The sequence below is a fragment of the Peromyscus maniculatus genome, chromosome 17, assembly GCF_049852395.1.
Source record: "Peromyscus maniculatus bairdii isolate BWxNUB_F1_BW_parent chromosome 17, HU_Pman_BW_mat_3.1, whole genome shotgun sequence".
NCBI classification, from domain to species: domain Eukaryota; kingdom Metazoa; phylum Chordata; class Mammalia; order Rodentia; family Cricetidae; genus Peromyscus; species Peromyscus maniculatus.
Genome location: NC_134868.1, coordinates 36,433,171 through 36,456,194, shown reverse-complemented (window position 1 = coordinate 36,456,194; position 23,024 = coordinate 36,433,171). Strand labels below are relative to the sequence as shown.

The 23,024-nt window shown below is 43.3% G+C and overlaps 1 protein-coding gene across 3 annotated transcripts in view; it reads left to right on the top strand.

Annotated features, from left to right (window-relative positions):
- Trmt9b (tRNA methyltransferase 9B (putative)) overlaps window positions 1-10,355 on the top strand; it is a 60,862-nt gene extending 50,507 nt beyond the window's left edge. For all 3 annotated transcript variants that reach the window (XM_042262581.2, XM_076553516.1, XM_015992816.3), the window contains one exon: window positions 5,539-10,355. In XM_042262581.2, the coding sequence (XP_042118515.2) occupies window positions 5,539-6,548 (1,010 nt within the window). In that variant the 3' untranslated portion in view covers window positions 6,549-10,355. The remainder of the gene's footprint in view (window positions 1-5,538) is intronic.
- Window positions 10,356-23,024: the final 12,669 nt, after the last annotated feature.

The window sequence follows — 23,024 nt, the reverse complement described above, 5'->3', positions numbered from 1 at the left end:
GCTTCGCTATATTGAGATCAGGCCAGATTCTCCTGAAATAGAGTAGATTTTTTTTTTCAGGTGTGATGTTACTGAAAACAACAGGTCACAACAGTGCCCTTTGTTAACAGAAAATTCTAGAACTAATATATTGAACACCCCCTGGACAGGTGTGTCACTCACTGCTATTCAAGTTCCTGGAAAAGACAAGCACTGTCTTGTCCCTGACTGCACTGTTTGATCGTGTCTTTGTGTTCCTAGTTCTAGACGTTGTTGATGAGTCTATCTTCCCAGTAAAGTCAGCGCCAGAGCAAGCAAAATAACAAGAACAGCAAAATCCGTGCCTGAAACATGCACACACATATGAACTCACTTTACCCAGTCCTCTTTACCTCCAGTGTGTTGGTGGTCCTTAAATGTGTAGGAAGACCTGTATGAAAGGAATTCTCTAGCCAGGCATGGCGCTGTACACGTTTATTCTCAGCATTTGAGAGACAGAAGCAGGTGGAGCCCTGTGAGTTTGAGGTCAGCCTGATGTACATAGTGAGTTCTAGGACATCCAAGGCTATATAATAAGACCTTGTCTCAAAAAACAAAAACAAAAAGAAAGGCATTCTCTACTAAGTTCTTTAGAGTGCTAAAATATTTTGCAAAGCAGATTACTTGATTCAACACATTTTTTTTTTAAATTAACCTGTTAATGGAACAAACTTTACCAAAGTGAAGTGATCTTATGGAAGCTGACTACCATTCATGATTTTAAAAAAAGGATAGAATAATACAATTTATACTTTCCTGAACTATATGAGAGATTGCTAGGTATCCTTAGATGGGAACTGTATCTTTGCATAGTGAGAGGATTCAGGCCTGGGTGTCTGTAACCCTGGAAATGGTCAGGAACAGTATAAGACAGTTGCCATGGGAAACTCCCCTACGCTGTCTTACTTCCTGCTCTTGAAATGATTAGGTGCACTTTGTTGTAAGCATTAGTCTATACAGGCTGCTATAACAAAATACCCTGGATTCCTGTGTTGTAAAACAATAGACTTTTATTTCTTTCATCAGAGAACCAGCCAAGCCAGCTCATTAGAAGGGCTGGCAGATGGCTGCTGCCTTCATCTTTTTTTTTTTTTTTTCCCGGATTCCCCGTATGACAGAGGTAGAGGTTGAATATCAAGCTTGCTGAACTCTTATAATGGTGCTAATCCAAGCATGCAGGACCACATCTGAGCCTAATGACTTCCCAAAGTGACTTCCTTGTGGACATAGCCTTGGTTGAAGTCACACAGACATAACAAAGGATTCTTTTTGACCAAAGCAGCACCATGCTGTGCTCTGAATCTTTAGTGGGGAAAGCTTTTTATCTGGTCACCTTCCTAAAGAACTGGAAATTAAATAGAGTTTGGGAGGAGATGGAGACCTTGCTCTCTTTCTGCTCACGTTGGTTTTTCGGGTCCACAAGGCGCCTATCTCAGCACCACTCAGCTACTGTGGGGGAGGGGACGGTGCCGATAGCTTTCCCACCTTCGAGAAATGCTCCGTGTTTCTTCTTGAACTCTTCTTTGTACTCAGTTTAGAGGCCATGCCTTTCCCGTGTAGAAAAATGGAGCATGCCACTCTCTCGTGTGGCCCTCCCAAAGCTTACCTTAGAATTTGCCGTGGCACTCCTGAACCTATAAAAGCTGATGGTGGAAATGAGTTAGTTATCACAAGAAAACCCTCTCAACCGGAGGGCTGGGGAGAGATGTGCAGACCTTTTTCCTAGGAGAGGTGAACCCCAGATAAGGACTCTGGTACAGACCAAAGAAGCATCCCACGGTCGGTCAGTGCGCTCAGTCAGGTTTCAGACAGGAGCATGGGAGAAGAATTACTTATGGACAGACACACTGATGACTCAAAGAAGCTTACCACTGAAAAGCCCACTCCACACAGGAGCTACCTCATGAAAAACTTCACACCGTGCCGGGAACTCCACATCTGGAGTCTCCCCTCCCTCAGCAATGGCTTACTCTGTATAACCTCAGCGAGGGGCTCAAAGGTCTTGTGAGCTCTTAGTCTGAGTCTTATACTGCCTCTCCCTCCAGGAAGAAGTTTTCAATTCAGAGGAAATAGTTGCATAACCATGAGCTTGGCAGGATTCCCCCCCCCAACCCCCCTTCATGTCCCCTTCCCATCTCACTCAGTTCTCTTTGTCATGTGTGTCCTAAGTCATATTAGGACGAAGCCAGAACGCCCTCACTTATACTGACCCATTGGTTTTGGGAATGACCATCCCCTGGAAACATGAGCCAAATCAACTTCTGTTGTTTATAATTGACCTAGTCTTCAGCCTCCTGTTGTAGTAGCAGAAATGTACTAGCACACCCTGTTACTATCTTTTCATTGAAAATGCTCCCTCGATGGACACCACGGCACATATCTGTAATCCCAGTCCTGTGCAGGCTGAGGCAGGAGAATCATGAGTTTGAGGTCAACCTGGAGGACACAGAGAGGTGTTGACTCGAGATAAATAAGCCAAACAAAAATGCCCCTTTAAATGGAAAAAACAAACATGCTTTTAGGAACTGCAGCTATGAGGTCACGCGATAAGGTCGCTTTTCAGTCACGTTTCACATTTAGAACAACATTCTGAGAAATTTCAAGACTCTTACATTCATATATACTTATTCCCTATTTTGAATTGCGCATTTTGGCGTTTCTTGCTCGCCGTGACGCAAGGACGTATCTCCCCCCACCCCCCCTTTATTGTCTTATTTTTCGGAGTCTCTTAATAAAGAGAGACAACTGTCATACTTGACTATACACCCATTACGCTTCACTGGCAGATTCGGGGGAAGAAAAAAAAAACCACACTCCCTGCCTTTAGAGCAGTTCAGCAAACAGTCTAGAAGAATCTAGCAACATAAACTGGTGTAAATCAACTACCCACTTCGCACCAGCGGCTCTGAAGTAGCGCTCTATTGCTCCCAGCCCCCACCCTCCAAGGGACACTGAATGACGTCTGGTGACATTTTGGGGGACTCACGGGGGACAGGTGGACGTGTGCTCTTGTCACCTAGTAGGTGGCTCCCCCACAACAGGAATGGTCTGGCTCCAAAACTCAGCGATACTAGGGTTTTAAAACCTAAAACCTGCTAAACCCATCAGCTCCGGGTGCCTAGTGAGACCTACGCACTGGCACAGTTAAAGAACAGGAAGTCATAAAATGTGAGACGTGACAGGCTGTTAACGGAAATCCGCTGTCACCATTTGGTTCTATCATCCAAAAGTTGGGATCCAAGTTATTTTTTAGCCTCTTCACAGGAAAACTGCTCTAAGTACATAGACGGAGTGGATATAGGGAGTGCGTATACGGAATACTATTTTTGCCTTTAAGCTCTGGTTATGACTCATAAGCAAAAATATTCTCTTAATTTTTAAAATTTTGGTATAGTTTCTCAGCAGTGACATTTCAGACAGATCTTACTATAGTGACATTCACAGTGCCTTCTGACAGAACATGTATGTGTGTGTATATATAGCACGTTTGGCATGTGTGAGCAAATTTTCCTGCTTAAGCCTCTTTTTCTTCCAAAACATTTGGCTTGGGGCTGGAGAGATGGTTCAGCTGTTTAGAGCACTTGCTACTCTTGCAGAGGACCCAGGTTCAGTTCCCAGAATCCAGGCTGGGCAGGTCACAACTGCCTACTCCAGCACCAGAGGATGCAACACCCTTTTTAGTCTCCATAGGCACCTGGATACACATGGCATTTGCCCACAGATACATATGCACAAATAAAAATTTTACAACATTTGTTTTAAAAGCTGTTACCCACTGCCTGTTAAATATAAATTTAAAACATTAAGAGTCACTTTTCTGCGTAAGATTATAATTAAAGATAAATTATTCTGTATTTATGAACAAATGACTGAAAACTTGGTTTCGTATAGAATGCAGCATCCTTTGAAACCCGGTAGAATCCTGGAACATTGGAGACCTATTAGTCTATTCAAAGAGATCTTTATTGCATGAAAACAGTCCTGTTTTAATGTTTCCTCTGCCCCTCTTTGAGTTTTCCAAGATCAATGCATTGAGTGGTCACTGTTCCCAGAAGCTGTCTTCTGGGGTCTCAGCGAACACAGCATAGCAGCTCACAACGGTTCGTTACTCCAGTTCCAAGGGATCCAACACCCCCTCCTGGACACTGAACAAATGTCGCACATGTACACTCAGGCAGGCAAAACACCCAACCACATACAAAAAAAATAATAACAACAATAATAATAATACAAATTGTATTGTTAAGTGATATCCCTCTGAAAGCTTTTGTATCTATAGCAGACTTTCCCTGTAGATAGTCACTGCATCTCTGTGGCAAGTAAACCTCAGAGATCACTAGTTTAAAATCATCGCTAACTCCTAAATGGTGTGAGCACCAGAGGACAGTTTCAGTTGCTCCCTGCCAGGGCTGCCCACATCAGAGCTGGAGTCTCTCAGCTTTGCTTGGAACCAGTCTCCTCCCTGATGGATTCTATTTAGAAAACGCTCGAATCTCCCTTTGACGTTACAGGGATTAAAAGTAAAACCATAACTTATAAATTGATTTTTAAGCATACACAATTATTGTGTTGCCTTTAAGAAATGATGGGTGAACATTTGAACTTGTGTTTAGCTGACTTCTCTTTGTGTTATCTAGCTAAAAAATAATATTTAATCTTTTACTATACTGTATTTGTTTTATTAATATTACTAATACCAGTGATTCATGCTGCTCATTATTCAGTAAAATAATGAATTATCTCATCAACTCCACCAGAGAACACTGCCTCACTTAATGTCCTTTTTATATTTCAATAATTCACATCAGTTACACTTGTTTGTCCAGTTATCAAATTCCACAGGCTTTGGAGCTGAAGAGAGCTTGCACATTATATCTCTCTAGGTTTCTTATTGGAATTAAAGAAACTTAAAAATTTGTCCAAGCCAAAAAATGTGTCTCTCTGAAAGCCAGACTGTCTTAGTTAGGGTTTCTATTGCTTTGACGAAACACCATGACCAAAGAGCAAGTTGGGGCGGAAATGGTTTATTTGGCTTACACTTCAGCATTGCTGTTCATCACTGAAGGAAGTCAGGACAGGAACTCAAACAGGGCAGGATCCCGGAGGCAGGAGCTGATGCAGAGGCCATGGAGGGTGCTGCTTACTGGCTTGCTTCCCCTGGATTGTTCAGCTCACCTTCTTATAGAGCCCAGGACCAGCAGCCCAGGGATGGCACCACCCACCATGGGCTGGGTCCTCCCCCATTGATCACTAAATGAGAAAATGCCTTAGAGCTGGATCTCAAGGAGGCATTACCTCAGCTGAGGCTCCTCCCTCTGATGACTTCTAGCTTGTGTCAAGTTGACACACGGAACCACTCAGTATACAGACCCTTGTTGTTTCTCCAGTTTATCGAGATAAGGCTCGCTCTAGGTCAGAATTTCATCATTGTTCTGTGGAAACACATCACTATGTATGTGTTTATGCCTATGATGCATGCACAGTGAGCTCTAAGTGTTCTGTTCTGTTTTCCTTTTTCAGTCATACATCATTTTTCTACAAGACAAAGAAGAATTAGAGCAATAAAGGAAATGGCCAGGGTCTTAGCTCCTGGAGGCCAACTGATGATTTACGTTTGGGCGATGGAACAGAAGAACCGGCACTTCGAGAAGCAGGACGTGCTGGTACCGTGGAACCATGCTCTCTGCTCCCGGCGGCTCTCAGAATCCCATCAGTCCTGGGGGCATCCGTGTGGGCATCCCATGAGCCAAGGCCACCAGGGTCCTGGCTCCGCCTGCAGCTGCGCAGTGTGTTTTCAGGGCAGGTGCGATTCCAAGCGGTCCCACAGCATGGACGACGGGCCTGCGATGGCGAGAACCTGCTGTGAAGATGTTTCCAAGGAAGGCGAGGAAGCGAATGGATTGTATAACAATTTCGGAAAATCTTTCCGCTCTTGGTTTTTCTCCAGGTCTTTGGATGAATCAACCCTGAGGAAGCAAACTCAAAGAGCCAGACCCATGAAAGTCACGGAGGGCTGGGCCAATAGCACTGTGTCCCGTCAGCCTTCCAGACACCCCAGCTTAGACTTACATCCTCAGGAGACGTTTTCAACAAAAGAACCAAACTTAGATGAGGTGTTTGGAGACACATCTTTTCAAAGACACTTGGGCTGGCTGGAAGCACCGGGCACTTCAGAGAACTTCAGGGGACACCGGGGAGGAGAGAGCAGGAGGAAGGAGGGCGGCGATTTTCTGGACATCGCTGACAGCAGAGACAGCGTGGCTGCAGATAACGTCATTGATCCTTCTGCCAGAAAAATATTAAGGAGAGTTTCTGCATTCGACTCTACAGATTCCAAACCAGAAGGCCCAAGCTACGCAGAGGAGCAGCAGGATGCTCCGAATTCCAGGGCCTTCATGCGCTACTACCATGTGTTCAGGGAAGGTGAGCTGTCCGGACTACTGCAGGAGAGTGTGTCCGAGCTGCAGGTTCTGAGTGCCGGCAATGACCACGGTAACTGGTGCATCATCGCAGAGAAAAGGGAGAGCTAGGAATGACTACACCACTTGGGAAGTCAGAGGTGGATGTGGGCACCTGAATCAGCATCCTGTTTCATTGTTTTCAAATCCAGGTACAAGATGGTCCTTGGACACTTTGACCTGATCCTCTGAGTAGTTGAGTAAGCACAGAACCTGGAGCTTGCTGCATCCGCCACAGGATATGTCTGCTGATGTGTCAATAAAAGGATCTGCGGAAGCAATAGAAAATGTACTTCAGGACAGGTTTGATTTTATTGCTCCCGGAGATGAAAATATTATAATAAGTGTAAGTTGAGTGTCAGTATTATCTTTTGGTTTTTAAATATTCTGCTGTTAAATATCTTTTAGAAGCAGTTTATATATATATATATAAAACTATGCTGGCTCTCAGGTCATTACTTAGATCTGTTCGGCTGCGGGGTGTGTATTTGTTGAGGCTTGCTGTGGGGGGGTCTTGCTTTCAGGCTTTGCGTCTCTCTACTCCAAGTCTTCAGAGACGTTCATACGGTGCAGAGAAACACAAGTATTGCCCAGACTTTCTAAACCACACGCAAACGTCCTTCAGGATGATCACTGTAAATAATACCATCTTCTGCGTTGTTCCAAAGGTTTTTAAAGGCACTGTCAGCAGAGGGTGTGGCTTTGTCTTCGAGCCGGCAGCTGGCACACCCAAGAATCAGCATCTATGCACACACACAGAGGAAAAAGAATAAAAACACTGTTAGCATGCAGAGACCACTACGTGGGTGGGAGGCATTATCAGTCTTCTGGTGGCATTTCCCCCAAAGGTATTAGAAGCATAAATATCCTGCTGAGATAGCGCCAAAATTAACCAAAGGGTTTTTGACCAGGAAGTGCTTGTCTGAGATATCTGAGAGTCTAATCAGACCACTTTTACTTTGGCTGTGAGGAAAGATTTGAAGAGTGCGGTGTATTCAGCCTTGATGGACACATAACTGGGATTTGTTGTTGCATGCCCAGGCATTTACTCTTAAAGGTGACCACATTAGATTTACTGTATCAGTGATCTAGACAGAATCAAAACTTACTTGCAGGTTGAATTTCTGGCACTCTATAGAGCAGTGATTAGACCAGGCACTATTGCTGCTTTTATATAGATTTAACCTCAGGTCTGTTTAATTCTATGTCATGGATCCCCAAGGAACAATTTATGACATAAATAGGGACCAGACTTGAGAGAAACAAAAAATAAGTTGGCCAAGGAATACGGTTCCAGATCACCCTTTAATAAGCAGAAAATCAAATAGTCATCATACTTTCTGGACCAATGTAATGATGGATATTGGATTAAAATCCAATCTTCATTTCATTTTTTTTCCACTACAAAATTAACAAAAATTATAATGCATCACATTTATTTGGTGTTTACCCTCTTCAGGGATTTTGCTAGAACTTAACAGAACGAAGCTGCTTTGGAAGAAAATTCAAAGATGGTTTTAAAGCTGTATTGGGGAAACCACTGAGCCCCTTCTCGCTCCAAAGTCAGATCGCCTCACCCCGGATGTGGAAGTGGTACATGGAATTTGCACTTTTCAGTGCATGTTTTGTACGGGAAGCAATGGCAATAGATGTAGGGATAAGGTAGAACTTAGAATTTAAGGGAGTGTGCCTTCCATTTTTCAAATTAAAACATGAAACTGCATGGACAGGTGGCTTCCTGGGAGAAACGGTAACTCCAAACTAGTATTGATGACCTCTTTATTGGGGTCCCCTCCCCACCCACCAGGTCTGTTGTCACTACACCCATTTGTCTTTGCTGCCAGACACCTGAGCTTGACATCACCTCTCTCTGGTCGGAGCATGCCACTTAAAGGTCGTTATATGGAACTCAGTTCATTAGGGCAGGATAGGATGGCTTGCCAGCTAATATGTCTGAGCAAGCTCATAAAATAAACATACACACCACTTTATAGTAAAAGGCCTTTGGAATGGTTATTGAGAGAGAGAGATTTTCATACAGCGTTGACAGAGCTGTGAACACAAATAATAGCAATCTTGCACTCTTCTTGTCTGTAAAGCACAAGAATTCTATGCACCCAGATGTTATATCGTATATTCAGCAAAACTAGTGAGTGGGTAACCACCCTGGGGGGGGGGGGGCTCCTTGTGAAAAGCACTGCTACGTTCAATTTTTGCCTTTTGATGATAAAAGCCATTGAAAATTCATGTAAATATCTTGACCATGCAAAAGCTTGCTCATCTCCATGGCCATCCTCAGAGAGAAACACAAGTCATAAATGAGTCTAACTGGAGACAGTGTGTGTCCATCAGCCTTAACCAGCTTGTGTGTAGTGTCCACTGACCTGCCTGACGTGATCTGCAAACCTTCTCCACTGCTCATAGGCAAAATGATATTTTCCTAGTTCCTTCCTGACATCAACACAGAGTCCCCCTGTCTGACATGGAGGGGAAAGGTTAGGGAAGTTCTTAGAGAATCCTTAAAGGTAAGACTAGTTAGTGGTGCCTCACTGGCTTGCAAGGGAACTTTGTGTAAACAGACAAATGTGTTGATACTAACAAAAGATGCAATCAAGGTAATATTTTCCCAGAGACCAAGTGATGGGTTAGTTTCTCTGGGTTATTAGGTTTTGGGAGTTTTGTTGTATGGTTTTGTCATTTGCTTATTGGCAGAGTGATGAAATTGGACCAGTGTGCTATGGTAACTACGGATCAGCTGCACACAACACTGGCTGTCAGATGGATTTGATCCTTCCCTCTTACCATATGTCCCTGTACAGTCTATCACTCATTCCTGTTTCTAGTTTTCCCCATCTCATCCATCCTGATCCTAGATACCAAAGACGCCTGACCTTCATTCGAGTCACCAGAAATGGAAGGCCGGCCAGAGAGGAAATTATCCAAATGTAAATCAGGAATGTGAATGTACTTGTATACTATTTGCCACTGAACAAAGGAACACTGGTGGGTCTTTCAAATATATGGGCTCCCAGGAGAACAGAAAACAGAACTGCAGTTGTACCTGGTATGGGAGAAAATGCCTTAAAATGAGGTGTGAGGGTCTGGAGTGACTTAGGGGGCTTGCTGTTCCCTGCAGAGGACCTGAGATTGGTTCCTAGTACCCATGTTGGGCAGCTTATAAATGCCTCTTCGGGACTCCAAGGGCACCTGCACTCACACTCACACTCAGAAAGAGACAGATAGACCAACAGACAGACAGACAGACAGAATTAAGACATAGAAATGAATCTTAAAAAAAAAAAAAAAAAAAACAACTGGGCTCTGAACACCCAGTGTGGGAGAAAGAAGGAAATTAGAGTGGATGTTGGCTCTACAGCTACATTATAAAGAAACAGATTAAGCCAAGCCTCCCTTTCTCCGAAGATAAAAATTGAGAAATAATAACAGCAGCTAACTATAGTAGCCAATGTTTATTATTTTGTTTGTAATCCTCTCCACAGCTCTCTCAGATAAATACGCTTACATTCCCGTTTTGCAGATAAAATTTAAGACAGAAAAAAAAGTGTGCTAAATCCTCAGAGTCTACAAGGACAGTAACTATCATCACACATTTAGTTAAAGGTGGAGCTAAGATTCAATCCCAGATGCTCTGGCTCCAGCCTGGGTTTATAACCACAGTTCCCCACATGCGCACCTGCTGGGTCCCAGGCTTCCTGCTAAATAGGTAATAGAGTGTTCAGGGTTAACTATGATGGTGCCCTGTTAAGCAGGTTAAAAAAAAGACTATGCATCTCTCTCCCCCTTTGTTTTTTGCTTGTTTGTTTATTTTGTTTTCGTTTTGTCTGTGTTTGTTTGTGTGTGTGTGCTTGGTTTTTTTGTTGGTGGTTTTTTTTTTTTTTTTTTTTTTTTTTTTTTTTTTTTTTTGGTTTTTCGAGTCAGGGTTCTTCTGTGTAGCTTTGTGCCTTTCCTGGAACTCACTCTGTAGCCCAGGCTGGCCTCAAACTCAAAGAGATCCACCTGGCTCTGCCTCCCGAGTACTGGATTAAAAGCATACGCCACCACTGCCCAGCCTTTCTTTTCAATTTTTTTACTTGGATTTATTTGTGCTTTGTGTGCATGTGTGTGGGTATGTTGAAGTCAGGAGACAACTTGCAAGAGTTGGTTCATTCCACCAATTCAAGGTTGGTGGCAAGCATCTACACTCCCTGAGCCCTCTCGCCAGCCCTGTGTTTTCTTTTTTTCAGTTATAAGTCTATCTCAATTTTACTTAGAAAAAAAGTCCTCAATCACAACACTCTGATCACTTTCCTACAATTCTCTAACCTTCTAAAAAGCCTGTATCTAGTTTTCTGTTCTATGTGTGAAGAACTTGAGGGCTAACCCAGGGATTTCATTGACTCCATTTGTTCAGGGTCGTACAGTGCCCCCACATACAAATGATGAGAAGCCATGACATATCGGGGGTCCTGAGTTGACGTAATATTAGACTTAATGACCTAAAGTTCAAGTGCCCCACTGGAGACTGTTTGTATTTGCTGTATGCCTGTGATCATACTGTATTTTTAGTTTAGTAAAACAGTATTCAAAGCCCTGTTCTGGGGTAAGGGTGCTGGTAAGGATCACACACGCATATTAATTAACATGAAGGATGCCTGTCTTAAGCACTCAGACTTCATTGAACCGAGCTGACTCCAGGCCATTGGCCACCCTCTAACATGATTGCTCTGTAAGTGTGTTTCTGAAAAGAATGTGTCCTGTAGGATAAGATATGAACTCATTTGGAAGGCATGCAGGCCCCTCGTAAGCCAACCCATGTTATTTTTCAGACTCATTTCCTACAACTGCACCTGTTTTCTGTTCTGCAATCTGCTATTTTAAACAATGATCTCATTAAAATTACATAATAGCAAGTCATTATCCCCTCCCTTGAAGGGATCCAATATATTCAGACTTGAAATGCTGTAACTATAAGCTTTCCTCAAAGACAGATACACAAACAGGCTCATCCCATCAACAGATACAAGAATGCTAGCAGTCATTCGGCTGCCGAAGGACAGTCCACGGGAATGCGAGGGGACCAGGGGCCCCACTTGATTATTCAAATCCTCTGGTCCCAGTCTTGGCTCAGAACCCAGAACTTGTTTTGAATCTATGAACTCCATCCTCACAGCCTCCGTCATATACAAAACTGGAGTAAGAATTTGAAAAGAGATCTCATCACAGCCAAGTATAGTGGCACAGGCCTTTAATTCCAGCACTTGGGAGGCTGGGGTAGGCAGATCTCTGAGATTGAGGCTGGTCTGGTCTACAGAGCAAGTTCCAGAGTAGGCAGGGCTACACAGAGAAACCCTGTCTTGGGGGGCAGGGAGGGTCTATCATCAGCCAAGGACTGAAACCAGCACAAACAGCATTCTTCAGGAGAGAGAAACCAAAACCCAAGGGAGCAACCAAGCAGAAAATGCAGCCTGTGAAGTGTACAGTGTCTTTGTTTTGTTTTCTTTTAAACAGGGTCTCATGCATCTTAGGCTGGCCTTGGCCTTGCTATATACTTGAGGATAACCTGAACCATCTAATCCTGGTTTATGTGGGGCAGGGGATCCACATTCTACCCATTGAGCTGCATCTCCATCCCCAAGCTGTAGAGTGTGGTGTTTACCCTGAGACCTACAATGTACCACAATAGTAGAAATGTTTCATTGCTGTGTTACTCCACAGAGTGTCCCCCCTCTGTGACGGTTCTCCTTCAATTGATTATAAACAGACAATGGGTCACTTTATGTTGCCAGGTAATCTATCTGGCTAATGTGATGGGTCACTTGTGAGAGCTGGTATCCAATCAGGTGCCCAGTTGGCAAATGCATGCTTTGTCTTTCTTTCAACTTGAGTTGGGAAAAAAATTAAGCTGATTCTAGAGTAACTATTCTTGACCACATGAAAACAACTGATTTTCTCCACATTGGTTATTTATTTGTCTAAGGCTCCTACCTCCTCCTGGAAGAAAGTGAGTCATAGCAACTCCTCTGTAGCTAGTGCAACCAGACATCAAAGTTCCTAGACCAAGAAGTATACATGTACTTGTGTTCACCCAGGAGGAAAACTATGTGAAAGACAGATATTTTTCCTACACACCAATCGTAAAACTTCTGCTTACATGGTCTGTTGATGTATGGCAAAGATTCAAAATTCTCCCGTTTGTTTATCCAGAGCACTGACAATATTTAAGACCCACATATAAGTGGAAGATCTAAGACACTCTGAATGTGTATGTGACTGGGTGCCAGGTTCTTCTGATGGTCTTAACTGTGTATGTAAATATATATGTGCATATGCATATTTCTAGACCTCCAACATCGGCTGTCACTACTGACCAAGAAAAAGTTCTCTTGTGCACTTGTGGAAAACATTGACTTAGCAACTACCATGGAAATTCATTTCACTGAACTGGCGTTTGTTGTTGCTTCGAGAACATTCAAGACAATTGCTAGATGCTTCTGTGCCTTCTCTGGTGTTGGCTTAGGTATTTGTGTCAAGAAAAAGATATTTTATTTGCATTAACCAACAATGGCCAGGATCTTTTCGTAACAAATATTAAAAATGGTTTAATTTGTATACTTGCGATATGTACTTGATTATATGTTTGTGTGCCCTTTAGTAATAGTGCTAGATAAGCAGAATTGTGCTTTTTTTTCTTGAGTGTGTCATGGCAGATACCATTTAGTTCACTCATCCAATTCTAGTTACACTTCAACAACACTGGACAAGTTTGTACTGGAATCCTGTTCCCATTGTCTGGAAGCTGGCTTACCTATCTAATAATACAGTATCTTTAACAGGTTAAGAAAAAGAATACTATCTACTTTTTAAAAGGCATATTTTAAGACTAATAAAGACGTGGTAGACCATCCCAAAGTGACACTGTGTTTTTTATATGCTTGACCTTCGACCTGCTCCATCTGCAGGCTGTCAGGTGGTTATAACCGCAGGAGAGTGATGGTAAGGATTTGCATCTGGCACCACTGTGGCTCCCACAGAGCTCCAAGGAGATGCAATCCAGTAGCAGATGGTACCTTAGCATCCTGCCCCTTGCCTGTGCTCTCAGAAGGGGCTATCATCAGAGTGTTGCTTGGCCCTCAATGTCAGCTGGAGAGTCTGGTAGAAAGCTTCCAGGTCAAAAACACCTGTCACTCTGGTCTTTAGAAACTGTCACTTCTTCCTCTTTGTGTTCATCTCCCATTTTGGAAGTATTAAATGTCAAGTTAGCTTCAAAACTATCTATTTTAACCAGGCATAGGTCTACTGTGGGATGTCTTTCTGTACGCTGTGAATATGTGTTGCTCTGATTGGTTGATAAATAAAGCTGCACTGGCCTAAGGCAAGGCAGCTTAGAGGCAGGTGGGAAATCCAAGCAGATATACAGAAAGAAGAAAGGAGAGGAGAGAGAGACGCCAGCCGCTGCAGGAGAAGCAAGATGCCCAGCAGACTGAGCTAGCAAGAAGTCTACCATAGGCCATACAGTTTGTAAATAATATTAAGCCTCTGAATGATTGTTTTATAAGCGGCTGTGGAACTGTAGGGCCAGGCAGACTGAGGGACTGGGTAGGTAGGACCAGAGAAACCTTCTGACTACATATGGGAGGCTTTAAAGTTTTCTTGATAGTTAAAATTGGAAGCAAACTTTCAATTTTCCTACTTGGTTCTCCATACTCCACTCCTGTAAAATCAGGGTATTTGAGGCCTAAACTGTTCCCACTCAGTTGAGACGCCAGTCCTTGAAGGGTTAATCAGTGGAAAGGAAGGTTTAGACAGCCTCACTAACAGGGAGCCCTTTGGGACATGAGCAGGCCCCCACATGCTATCCCATGAGCAAAAGGAACCTGACCCCAGGTGACTCCCCTTGTCGCAGTGGGTCTGATCAAGGACAGGTGTTTGGGAAGCTGAGTAGAGTCTCCTACAGAATGGCTGAGCATGAGCATGCCTGTAAGTGGGACAGTGGGCCACATGGGTTCTGTGCTGCATGTGAGACAGCTGTCCCCATCCTAATGTATGGGAGGTGCTCATTGCCCAAAGCTATAATCTTCAGATGCCAATGAGGTATCACTGTAAGCAATGCAGTCGTATATAGATGTAACCAACCGTTTTATTAAATAAGAAACACAGAAATAATGCAAAAGAGAAAGCCGAGAGGTCAGAGCTCAGAGCCAAAATCTCACCCTTCCGCCTGCGGTGTCCCAGCTTCCCGAATCAGGGCTCCTTTTCCTGTCTGTTAGTCTATTTAAAGAGACAGAACAAGCCACAGCTATCTCACCTCACCAGTTCCTCAGCTGGTCCTGTTTCCTCAGACTGGAAGCTTCTGTGTCCTCATCCCAATAGCTCTCAGCTGAACTGTGTTGCTCCAAAGCCTGAAAGCTTAACCAGCCAAATGCTTCTAGTTTCTGGTCTTCACGCCTTATATATCTTTTTGCTTTCTACCACCACTCCCTGGGATTAAAGGCTGGCTTTCTGGGATTAAAGGCATGTGCCACCACCGCCACACTTTTGCTATGGCTCTAATAGCTCTGACCCCCGGACAACTTTATTTATTAACATACAATCAAAATCACATTTCAGTATAATTAGATTACCACCACATTTCCCCTTTTCTATTTTAATAAAAAAAAAAAGCAAAAGGTTATGACTAACAAAAGAAAAACTATATACAAAAGTACAATAACTATATACAATATATACAAATAATAAATACCTAAACAGGTATTTGACAAATCAGAGAAAATAATTCCATTATCTATCCTATTTTGGTAATTCCAAGATGTATCTAATGCACTTTCTATCCTAATTAATTTTTCAACTATAAGTAACTAATCTTCAACCATAACTAACTAATCTTCAACTCCCTCAGAGACCCAAGAAGGAAATAATATTAGCTAACAAAAATAAAAAACAGGAAGTGCATGCAAGCAACTTCCAAAAAATTTGTAAGTTGACAGAAACAGCCAGCTGCCTGGGCAGTCACCTGAGGTTTCTCCGCAGTGTTGGGGCATCATCTTCAGCCTATAGGCTTAGTGTATCTGACAGACTCATTTGTGAAGTAGGATGTACACAAGGTCAACAGTTCAATCTCACATTGGGTGAGAGCAGTCCATGTACCAGAAACACCTGAATTCCACTAGTGTCCTGTCATGATTCAGGATTTTAATTTCTGGAAATTGTTGACAGTTTTTTAATTCAGCTGTTCATTCTTCTTGGCTGTGTATATATGGCTTCATCTCAGCATCCTCTTCTTCTCCACATCCCTCTATTAAATGCCAGTCTACTTTTGAGAGGCATGAGCTTTCAGCTGCTGTTCCATTGTACAACAGAATCCATCGGCCCTCTGCCTGTTAAGCTGCCTTCGAAGAAAAGGGCACCGTACCTTTTCCGGATGCGAAGGCCACTTCAGGGATGGGGCCATATTGTCCTGGCCTCAGAAGATGCCTTTTGATAAAGCCATAACCACACTTGTTTTGGTAAGAATCAGTAGTCCATTGTTTCGTGTTCTGTCTGTCCATTTTGTCCTGTTGATTCGAGGATACTTTGTTGTCCAGTGGCTAACTTTTGCCACAAGGAAAGTTGACTCCATATGCAGTTTCTTCAATGCCCATATTTTCTCTGAAATAGATTAGTACTGCCAGGAGCTGACATGTCTCAAAAAGAAAAATTTTCTAAGTTATTAAAACATTTTAAATGCCATATTCTGTAGATCTCTGAAGGGTTTGAAGATGACCTGTCTAAAACATCTCTGCTCCAATTTTTAAAACATATCTAATATGACTACAAGTTCTATTGAAATGTCTAACTACTAACTTTCATTCCTTTATATCCTAGTAGTTGGTAATAATAACATTCAAGGATCAGAAATTTGTATTACATTGTTAAATGAATGGTATAAATACAATTAGAAATATACATATAGCATTTTCTAACAATATCAGTTTCAAATTTGTATACAATATAAAACAATTCAATCCAATGTAAAGTATTAGTGATTGTTTTTTTTTTTTACCTCAAAGCTCCACAACAAGATGATACAATGAAAACCATTTGGTAGGTGTTGAGTATGATTCCACACTGCCCTGTTTTACTAAAACAGTGAATTAAAGTGACCTGCGCAGCCCCACATGGACAGAATGGTTGGAGAATGATCCTTTCCCACCCATTCCTTAAATCCTCAGCCTCAGAGGGAAGGGATCTGGGAAGAAGTTAAGGTTCTTTCTCACTGCTATGTTAGGCCTCAGACATGTACTGCTTCAAGGAAGGTACAGTAGACAGAACTCTGCCCCCTATTGATTGAACATGGTGATTTAAGACCTACTTTCTTCATATTTTGTTGAACAACTTATAAACAGATTCTATGGGCAAAGGGCTTTTTAGAAACCTTTGAAGACTTAATGAGAGTAAAATTTAGTTCTTGGTCTTGGTAAATTAAAACCTAGCAGGATATGGGGATAAGGAGGGATGACTTGGAGGTTAAGAGCTCTGATTGAAACTCCAGAGGACCTTAGTTTGATTTTCAGCATCCACATGGTGGCTCACAACCATCTGTAACTCGGGTTCTAGGGGATCGAACACCCTCTTCTGGTGTTTGTGGGCACCAGGCATGCACACGGTACTCAGACATGCCAACACACATAAATAAAAAATAAACCTTTAAAAATAAAAAACCTAGTGGGATAGAAAAGATGTGGTTGCTTCTCTTGTTCTGGAATTTTCTCCTATTCCCTGCTTGGTCTGACTTGATCATGCTTCCAGCTTAGCCTTCGTGTGACTTTCTCAGGTAAGTTATGGGTGGCATCTAATACCAACCTGTTGTTCCAATCTTAAATGATCTTTTATAAAAGCTGAAAGATCAAAGAAGCAGAGCAAACCAACCTCTCCTTGCCAACTCCTCAGGAGATCCTGTTTCCATGAATCCTCAGACTGAAAGCCTGAGTCCTCACCTGAATGGGTCTCAGCTGAACTGCTTTGTTTCTTGTTTCCTCGTGCCTTATATACCTTTCTCTGCCCAGCTGTCACTTCCTGGGATTAAAGGTGTGTGTCCTTCACAAGCAAAGACATGAGATCTCAAGTGCTGGGATTAAAGGTGTGTGTCACCACTGCCTGGCTTTGTTTCCAGTGTGGCCTTGAACTCACAGAGATCCAGACAGATCTCTGCCTCTGAATGATAGGATTAAGGGTGTGTGCTACCCAGTCTGGCCTCTATGTCTAATCTAGGGGTTGGTTCTGTCCTCTGATCCTCAGGCAAGCTTTATTAGGGTATACCATATATCACCACACCAACCACATATACCTTCCTGCTCTCTGATTCTTCCCAGAGCCAGGTTGACTTCCTTTTGAAACTCATCACACACATTTTCTTCCCTTAGTCTTCTATCTCCCAAGGCATGCCTGTCACCTGGGTAGGGGCTTGTCTGCCTTGTTCATGGTACCAGGTAGTCATAGTACTAGGGGCCCACTTGAGGGTGGTGGGGGCAAGTTACCATAAAGAAGGAAAAATGAGCCTGGGGGCTGGAGAAATGGCTCAGCAGTTAAGAACACTTGTTCTTGCAGAGGACTCAGGTTGTCTCCCAAGCACCCGTATAGTGGCTGACAATCACCTCTAACTCTGGTTTCAGTGGATCTCACACCCTCTTCAGGCACCAGACACTCATGTGGTGCATATACATACATGCAGACAAATCATTCATACCAAGTAAGTAAGGTAAACAATTTTAAATGAAATTTTACAAAAGAAGAAGAAATGAATTAAAGGCTAGCCCTTAGGGACACGTCAGGAGACAGAAGGCAGAGGGTTGGGCAATTCTTAAGGTGTAGTCAGAAGATTTCCTGTGTCCCACGTGGCCCGTGGTCAGGACAAATCTCCCACCCACAGTCCCACAGCCTTTTATAAAATAATCACACAGAGGCTTAATATTATTTATATAACTGCTCAGCCACTAGCTCAGGCTTGTTACTAATGAGCTCTTACACTTAAATTAACCCATAATTCTTATCTATGTTTAGCCACATGGCTTGGTACCTTTTCTCAGTTCTGCCTTGTCATCTTGCCTCCTCCGTGTCTGGCTGGCGACTCCTGACTCAGCCTTCCTCTTCCCAGCATTCCTTTAGTCTACTCGCCTCACCTATACTTCCTGCCTGACTACTGGCCAATCAGCATTTTATTAAAGCAGTGTACAAAAGCCTTATCCCACAGCATTAAGGAGATCTGGGAGTCTTGGAGTCATTTGTTGATGGTGACAATGATGACACCATTTATTGCATAGTCTCTATAGACCAGAAATGTTTATAGTACCATCTATTTCTAAAACCAACCTTGAGGGTAGGTGTCACTGATACCCTTGTGTAGAGGGAAGCTGACGCTCACAAAGGCTAGGCCACATCTATCTATGACGGTGAAGGCACTCAGCTGTGTCCTGAGTCATTATTACAAAACCCATAAGAAGGTTGTTTTGTGAGTGACAAGGAAAGAAGCCCTGAGAAACTGGTAGCAGCTTGACTCTCATGATCATGAACACCAGGGTTGCAGATTCAGGCTTTCCCCTGCTTGCAGTACACATTTATTTTCTGCATTGCTGGAGAGGCTCTGGACAGGTGCTTCAGAAACACTCTGTTGGATAAGAGAGCAGCTGGCAGTCGGAAAGGGAGGAGGGAGTTGAGACTCCGGGGAGGCGAGGGCAGCCCACCTGAGGAGACCAGCAGGAGCTGGGACAGTAAATTTAGAAGTAGAAATAAGACCCAGGAGGATAAAAGAAAGTGGACCCTATGAAGAGAGCCAATGAGAAGAAAGAGCAGAAACAACTAAGATGATTTTAAACCAGACAAGAGCAAGATAAGCGGGAATGTTGATGGGGATGGCGGTGTGGAATGTGGAGAAAGACTGCCCTCTTCTGGAGAACCGAAAACTTGCTTTGAAGCTCTGATGGTTCAGAAGGTGAATCCACATTCACTACCAGTAACGAGTAAGTAGATGCCCAGGTAGGAATTCAAGTAGATTTCACTGTTAAAAGAAAAAGAGTCAGGGCTGGAGAGATGGCTCAGAGGCTAAGAGCACTGACTTCTCTTCCAGAGGACCCAGGTTCAATACCCAGCACCCACATGGCAGCTCACAACAGTCTGTAACTACAGTTCCAGGGGACCTGACACCCTTGCACAGGCATACACACAGGCAAAAGATCAATGCACATAAAGATAAATAAATAATAATTTAAAAAAAAAAGAACAAGAGTCTATGGAGGCAGGTTGATGCATCTTCAACGTGGACCACTGCAGAGTCGTGTGATAGAATGCCAGTTGGTGAGTAGATAAGAATAGTACTTGTGGTGGGGAATGAAAGCAAATGTTTGGGGAAAGTTAATATGTACAAAGGAGATAAATCTGATCTCTAGATACTGATGTGATATTGAACTACTTAAAACCATCAAGCCTTAAAATGTGAGGATGTGAACAAGTTAAAACTGTTAATGGTGAGAGAGAACAGCTGGATCAAATCCACGAGACCCATCACACTGGGGGGTGTCCAGGTATCTCTCCACTGCACCCCAGTACGAGCTAAGGGTCTACTTTCCCACAATCTGCTCCTGTGGCTTACACATGTGGTGGTCACTGAAAAGACCTGTCCACCTGGGGACAGTCAAAGAAGGGCTGGGTCATCTTGAGACGTTGGCCATCATGGCTGCCCTCACTGCCTGTGCTAAGAAAGTCCGCCATCCCATTCAGAGCCTGGTCATACTCCTCTAACTCTCACACTGGGTTCCTCTCGGCTTCTCTGCCCTGGTATCACTGGATCCTCATATTTGCTCAAATGGTTTAGGCCTCAGGACATTTGCACTTTCTAGTCTCTCACCTAGGAATGGTTTTCTCTGGAATAGAAGCAATCCACCCATCTTCTTCCAGCTCTGGCCCAGGAGGATTTGTTCTGAACCTGGTTTCCCTGGCAACTGTTTTACAGCTGCCCATGGACATTTCTCCTCACTGTACCAACACAACCCCACATTCTGACATAGCACTGAAGGAAAACCCTTCAGTGCTATGTTTTCCTCTATATCACCTCTGATCATGTTTATTCCTCTAGTACAGCACTTCTCAACCTGTGAGTTGTGACCCTCTCAGGGTCTAACAACCCTCGCACAGGAGTCGCCTAAGACCATAGGGGAAACACAGATATTTACATTCTTTGGGGGAATAATCATTTTATAGGCATGATTTGGGAGTAGCCGTTTTTAATAACTGATTTACAGTGTGAGACGTTACAGTGGTAATTATTTTAAGAGTTAAATTCCAGCCCTGTAAGGGTGATTACACAAACAGTTCAGTAGTAGACATGCATGCAACCTGACTCACAGCTCCTTTATGGGGTGTGGCCAGCTTTGTTCTCATTACCAAAAATATCGCTGGTAGGAAAGCTTTTAGAGCTGTGGTTCTCAACCTGTAGGTCGAGACCCTTTGGATAGAACAACTTTCTCACAGGGGTAGCCTAAGACCACCAAGAAACACAGATATTTACATTATGATTCATAACAATAGCAAAATTACAGTTACGAAGTAATGATGAAAATAGTTTTATTGTTGGGGGTCACCCCAACAAGAGGGACTGTATTAAAGGGTCGCAGTGTTAGGAAGGTTGAGAACCACTGCTCTAGCATATTTTACTCTCTAGGGTTCTGTTTCATTGGCTTCTCCAGGGCCTCCCATGCCTATGCTGTTGATCATTCACTGAGGACAACCTGGTGCCACTGAGGATGAGTTCAGCAGTGTCCACACCCTTAACCTCTTCCTGACAGCAGCCACTTGCCCTTGCCTAGCCCTGGGGAGTCCAATGCAGAGATGAAGAGAAATTCTGAAAACAAAAAACAAAAAACAAAACAAAACAAAACAAACAAAAAAACAGGAAGTGAGGACTTGGAAAAACCAAGCCTTGGGTGCAGTTGCTTTTCAAGCCCTTCCCTGGGAGGACAGACTCACTTCAAGCTGAGTGTCCATCTTCCCAGCTTTCTGAGCATGGATCCTCCCAGCTCTGTCTTGAAGAGGAATGTCTGAGGCTGGACATGAGAATCTCGAGAGTACTGTAAGCTGCGGCCAGGAGGCAGTAAAGAAAACAAACGGCTGTTTCTTGGAAGTCCAGGTTTCGTGTGGAACCCAAAGTCTGAAAACTGAAATACTCTCTACAGATCCAAAACTCAGAGCTCTGACATGATGCTACAGGCATGTAGAAAGTTCCATGAACAAAGTTATTGTATAAATGTATAAACATATGAAGTGTAAATGAATTTTGTGTTTAGTCTTAGGTCCCATCCCCAAGAGACCTCGTTATGTATGTGTAAATATTCCCAAATCCACAAGAGTCTTAAGTCCCAGATGCTTCTCGTTTGGTGCATCATGGATAAGGAATCTTACAATTCTTCCATCCTTCTGCTCCCCACCTGTCTCTTGCTGCTATCAACACTTCCGTCTTAACTAGGTTGCTTCAAACCTCCGAGCCTTAATTTCCTCATGTGTGCAATTTTTTGCACCTATAAAACTGGATTAATAAAAAAAAAATAATAATAAAAAAAAATATAAAAAAAATAAAAAAAAAGAAAAGCCGGGCGGTGGTGGCGCACGCCTTTAATCCCAGCACTTGGGAGGCAGAGCCAGGCGGATCTCTGTGAGTTCGAGGCCAGCCTGGTCTACCAAGTGAGCTCCAGGAAAGGCGCAAAGCTACACAGAGAAACCCTGTCTCGAAAAACCAAAAAAAAAAAAAAAAAAAAAAAAAAAAAAAAAAAAAAAACTGGATTAATGATCACAGTCCTGGGATAATTAAATAGGATGAATCCTAGGCTGGAGACTCAAAGCCCCAGGAAAGGAAAGAGCTGTGGAGGCCCCCGACAGATGGGTTACGTTTTCCCCAAACTCACAAGAACTGGGGGTGGGGGGTGGGGGGTGGGGGGTGGGGGCGGGGTGGGGGGGTGATCAGTTCACATTTGACTTTCTCTTTTTTAGTTAGGAAAAGAAACACATTAGATACCTGTATTGGCTGACTGAAGGAAAACCGAATTTCAAACCCAAAGACTGCATGAAGTATCAACCGTGTTTAGAATCGGCAGATCAAATTCTGAATTTCAAATGTAAACAAGCATTTTCTGACATGACATCTGCCTACACAAAAGTGTTAGGGATAGATTAGATTAAGGTCGGGGCCACGGATAGCTTGTTAGTATCCTCAATACCACACCTTTGTTGTTCCTAGCGGTCCTGACCTAGGGTTGCCAGAGGTAGGCTATTCCCAGAAGCCCACAGACTGAAGGACCCTGCAGGCCATAAGACTGCTCGAAAACACTTCAAGTTCGGTGTGATAACCTGGCACTGTCACCAGAGGCCCAGCTTCAAGGTCTTTCCCCGTGACCATTCCACAGGAAGGAAATCCCCAAAGCTCTGCCCTCTGGTGGCTCTGGCCTCCTGCACAGCATTATCATTGCGCTTCCACTGGGCTGTCAGTCACTGAGGAAGCAAACCTGCTGCAGAATCCTTTCCCAGGCT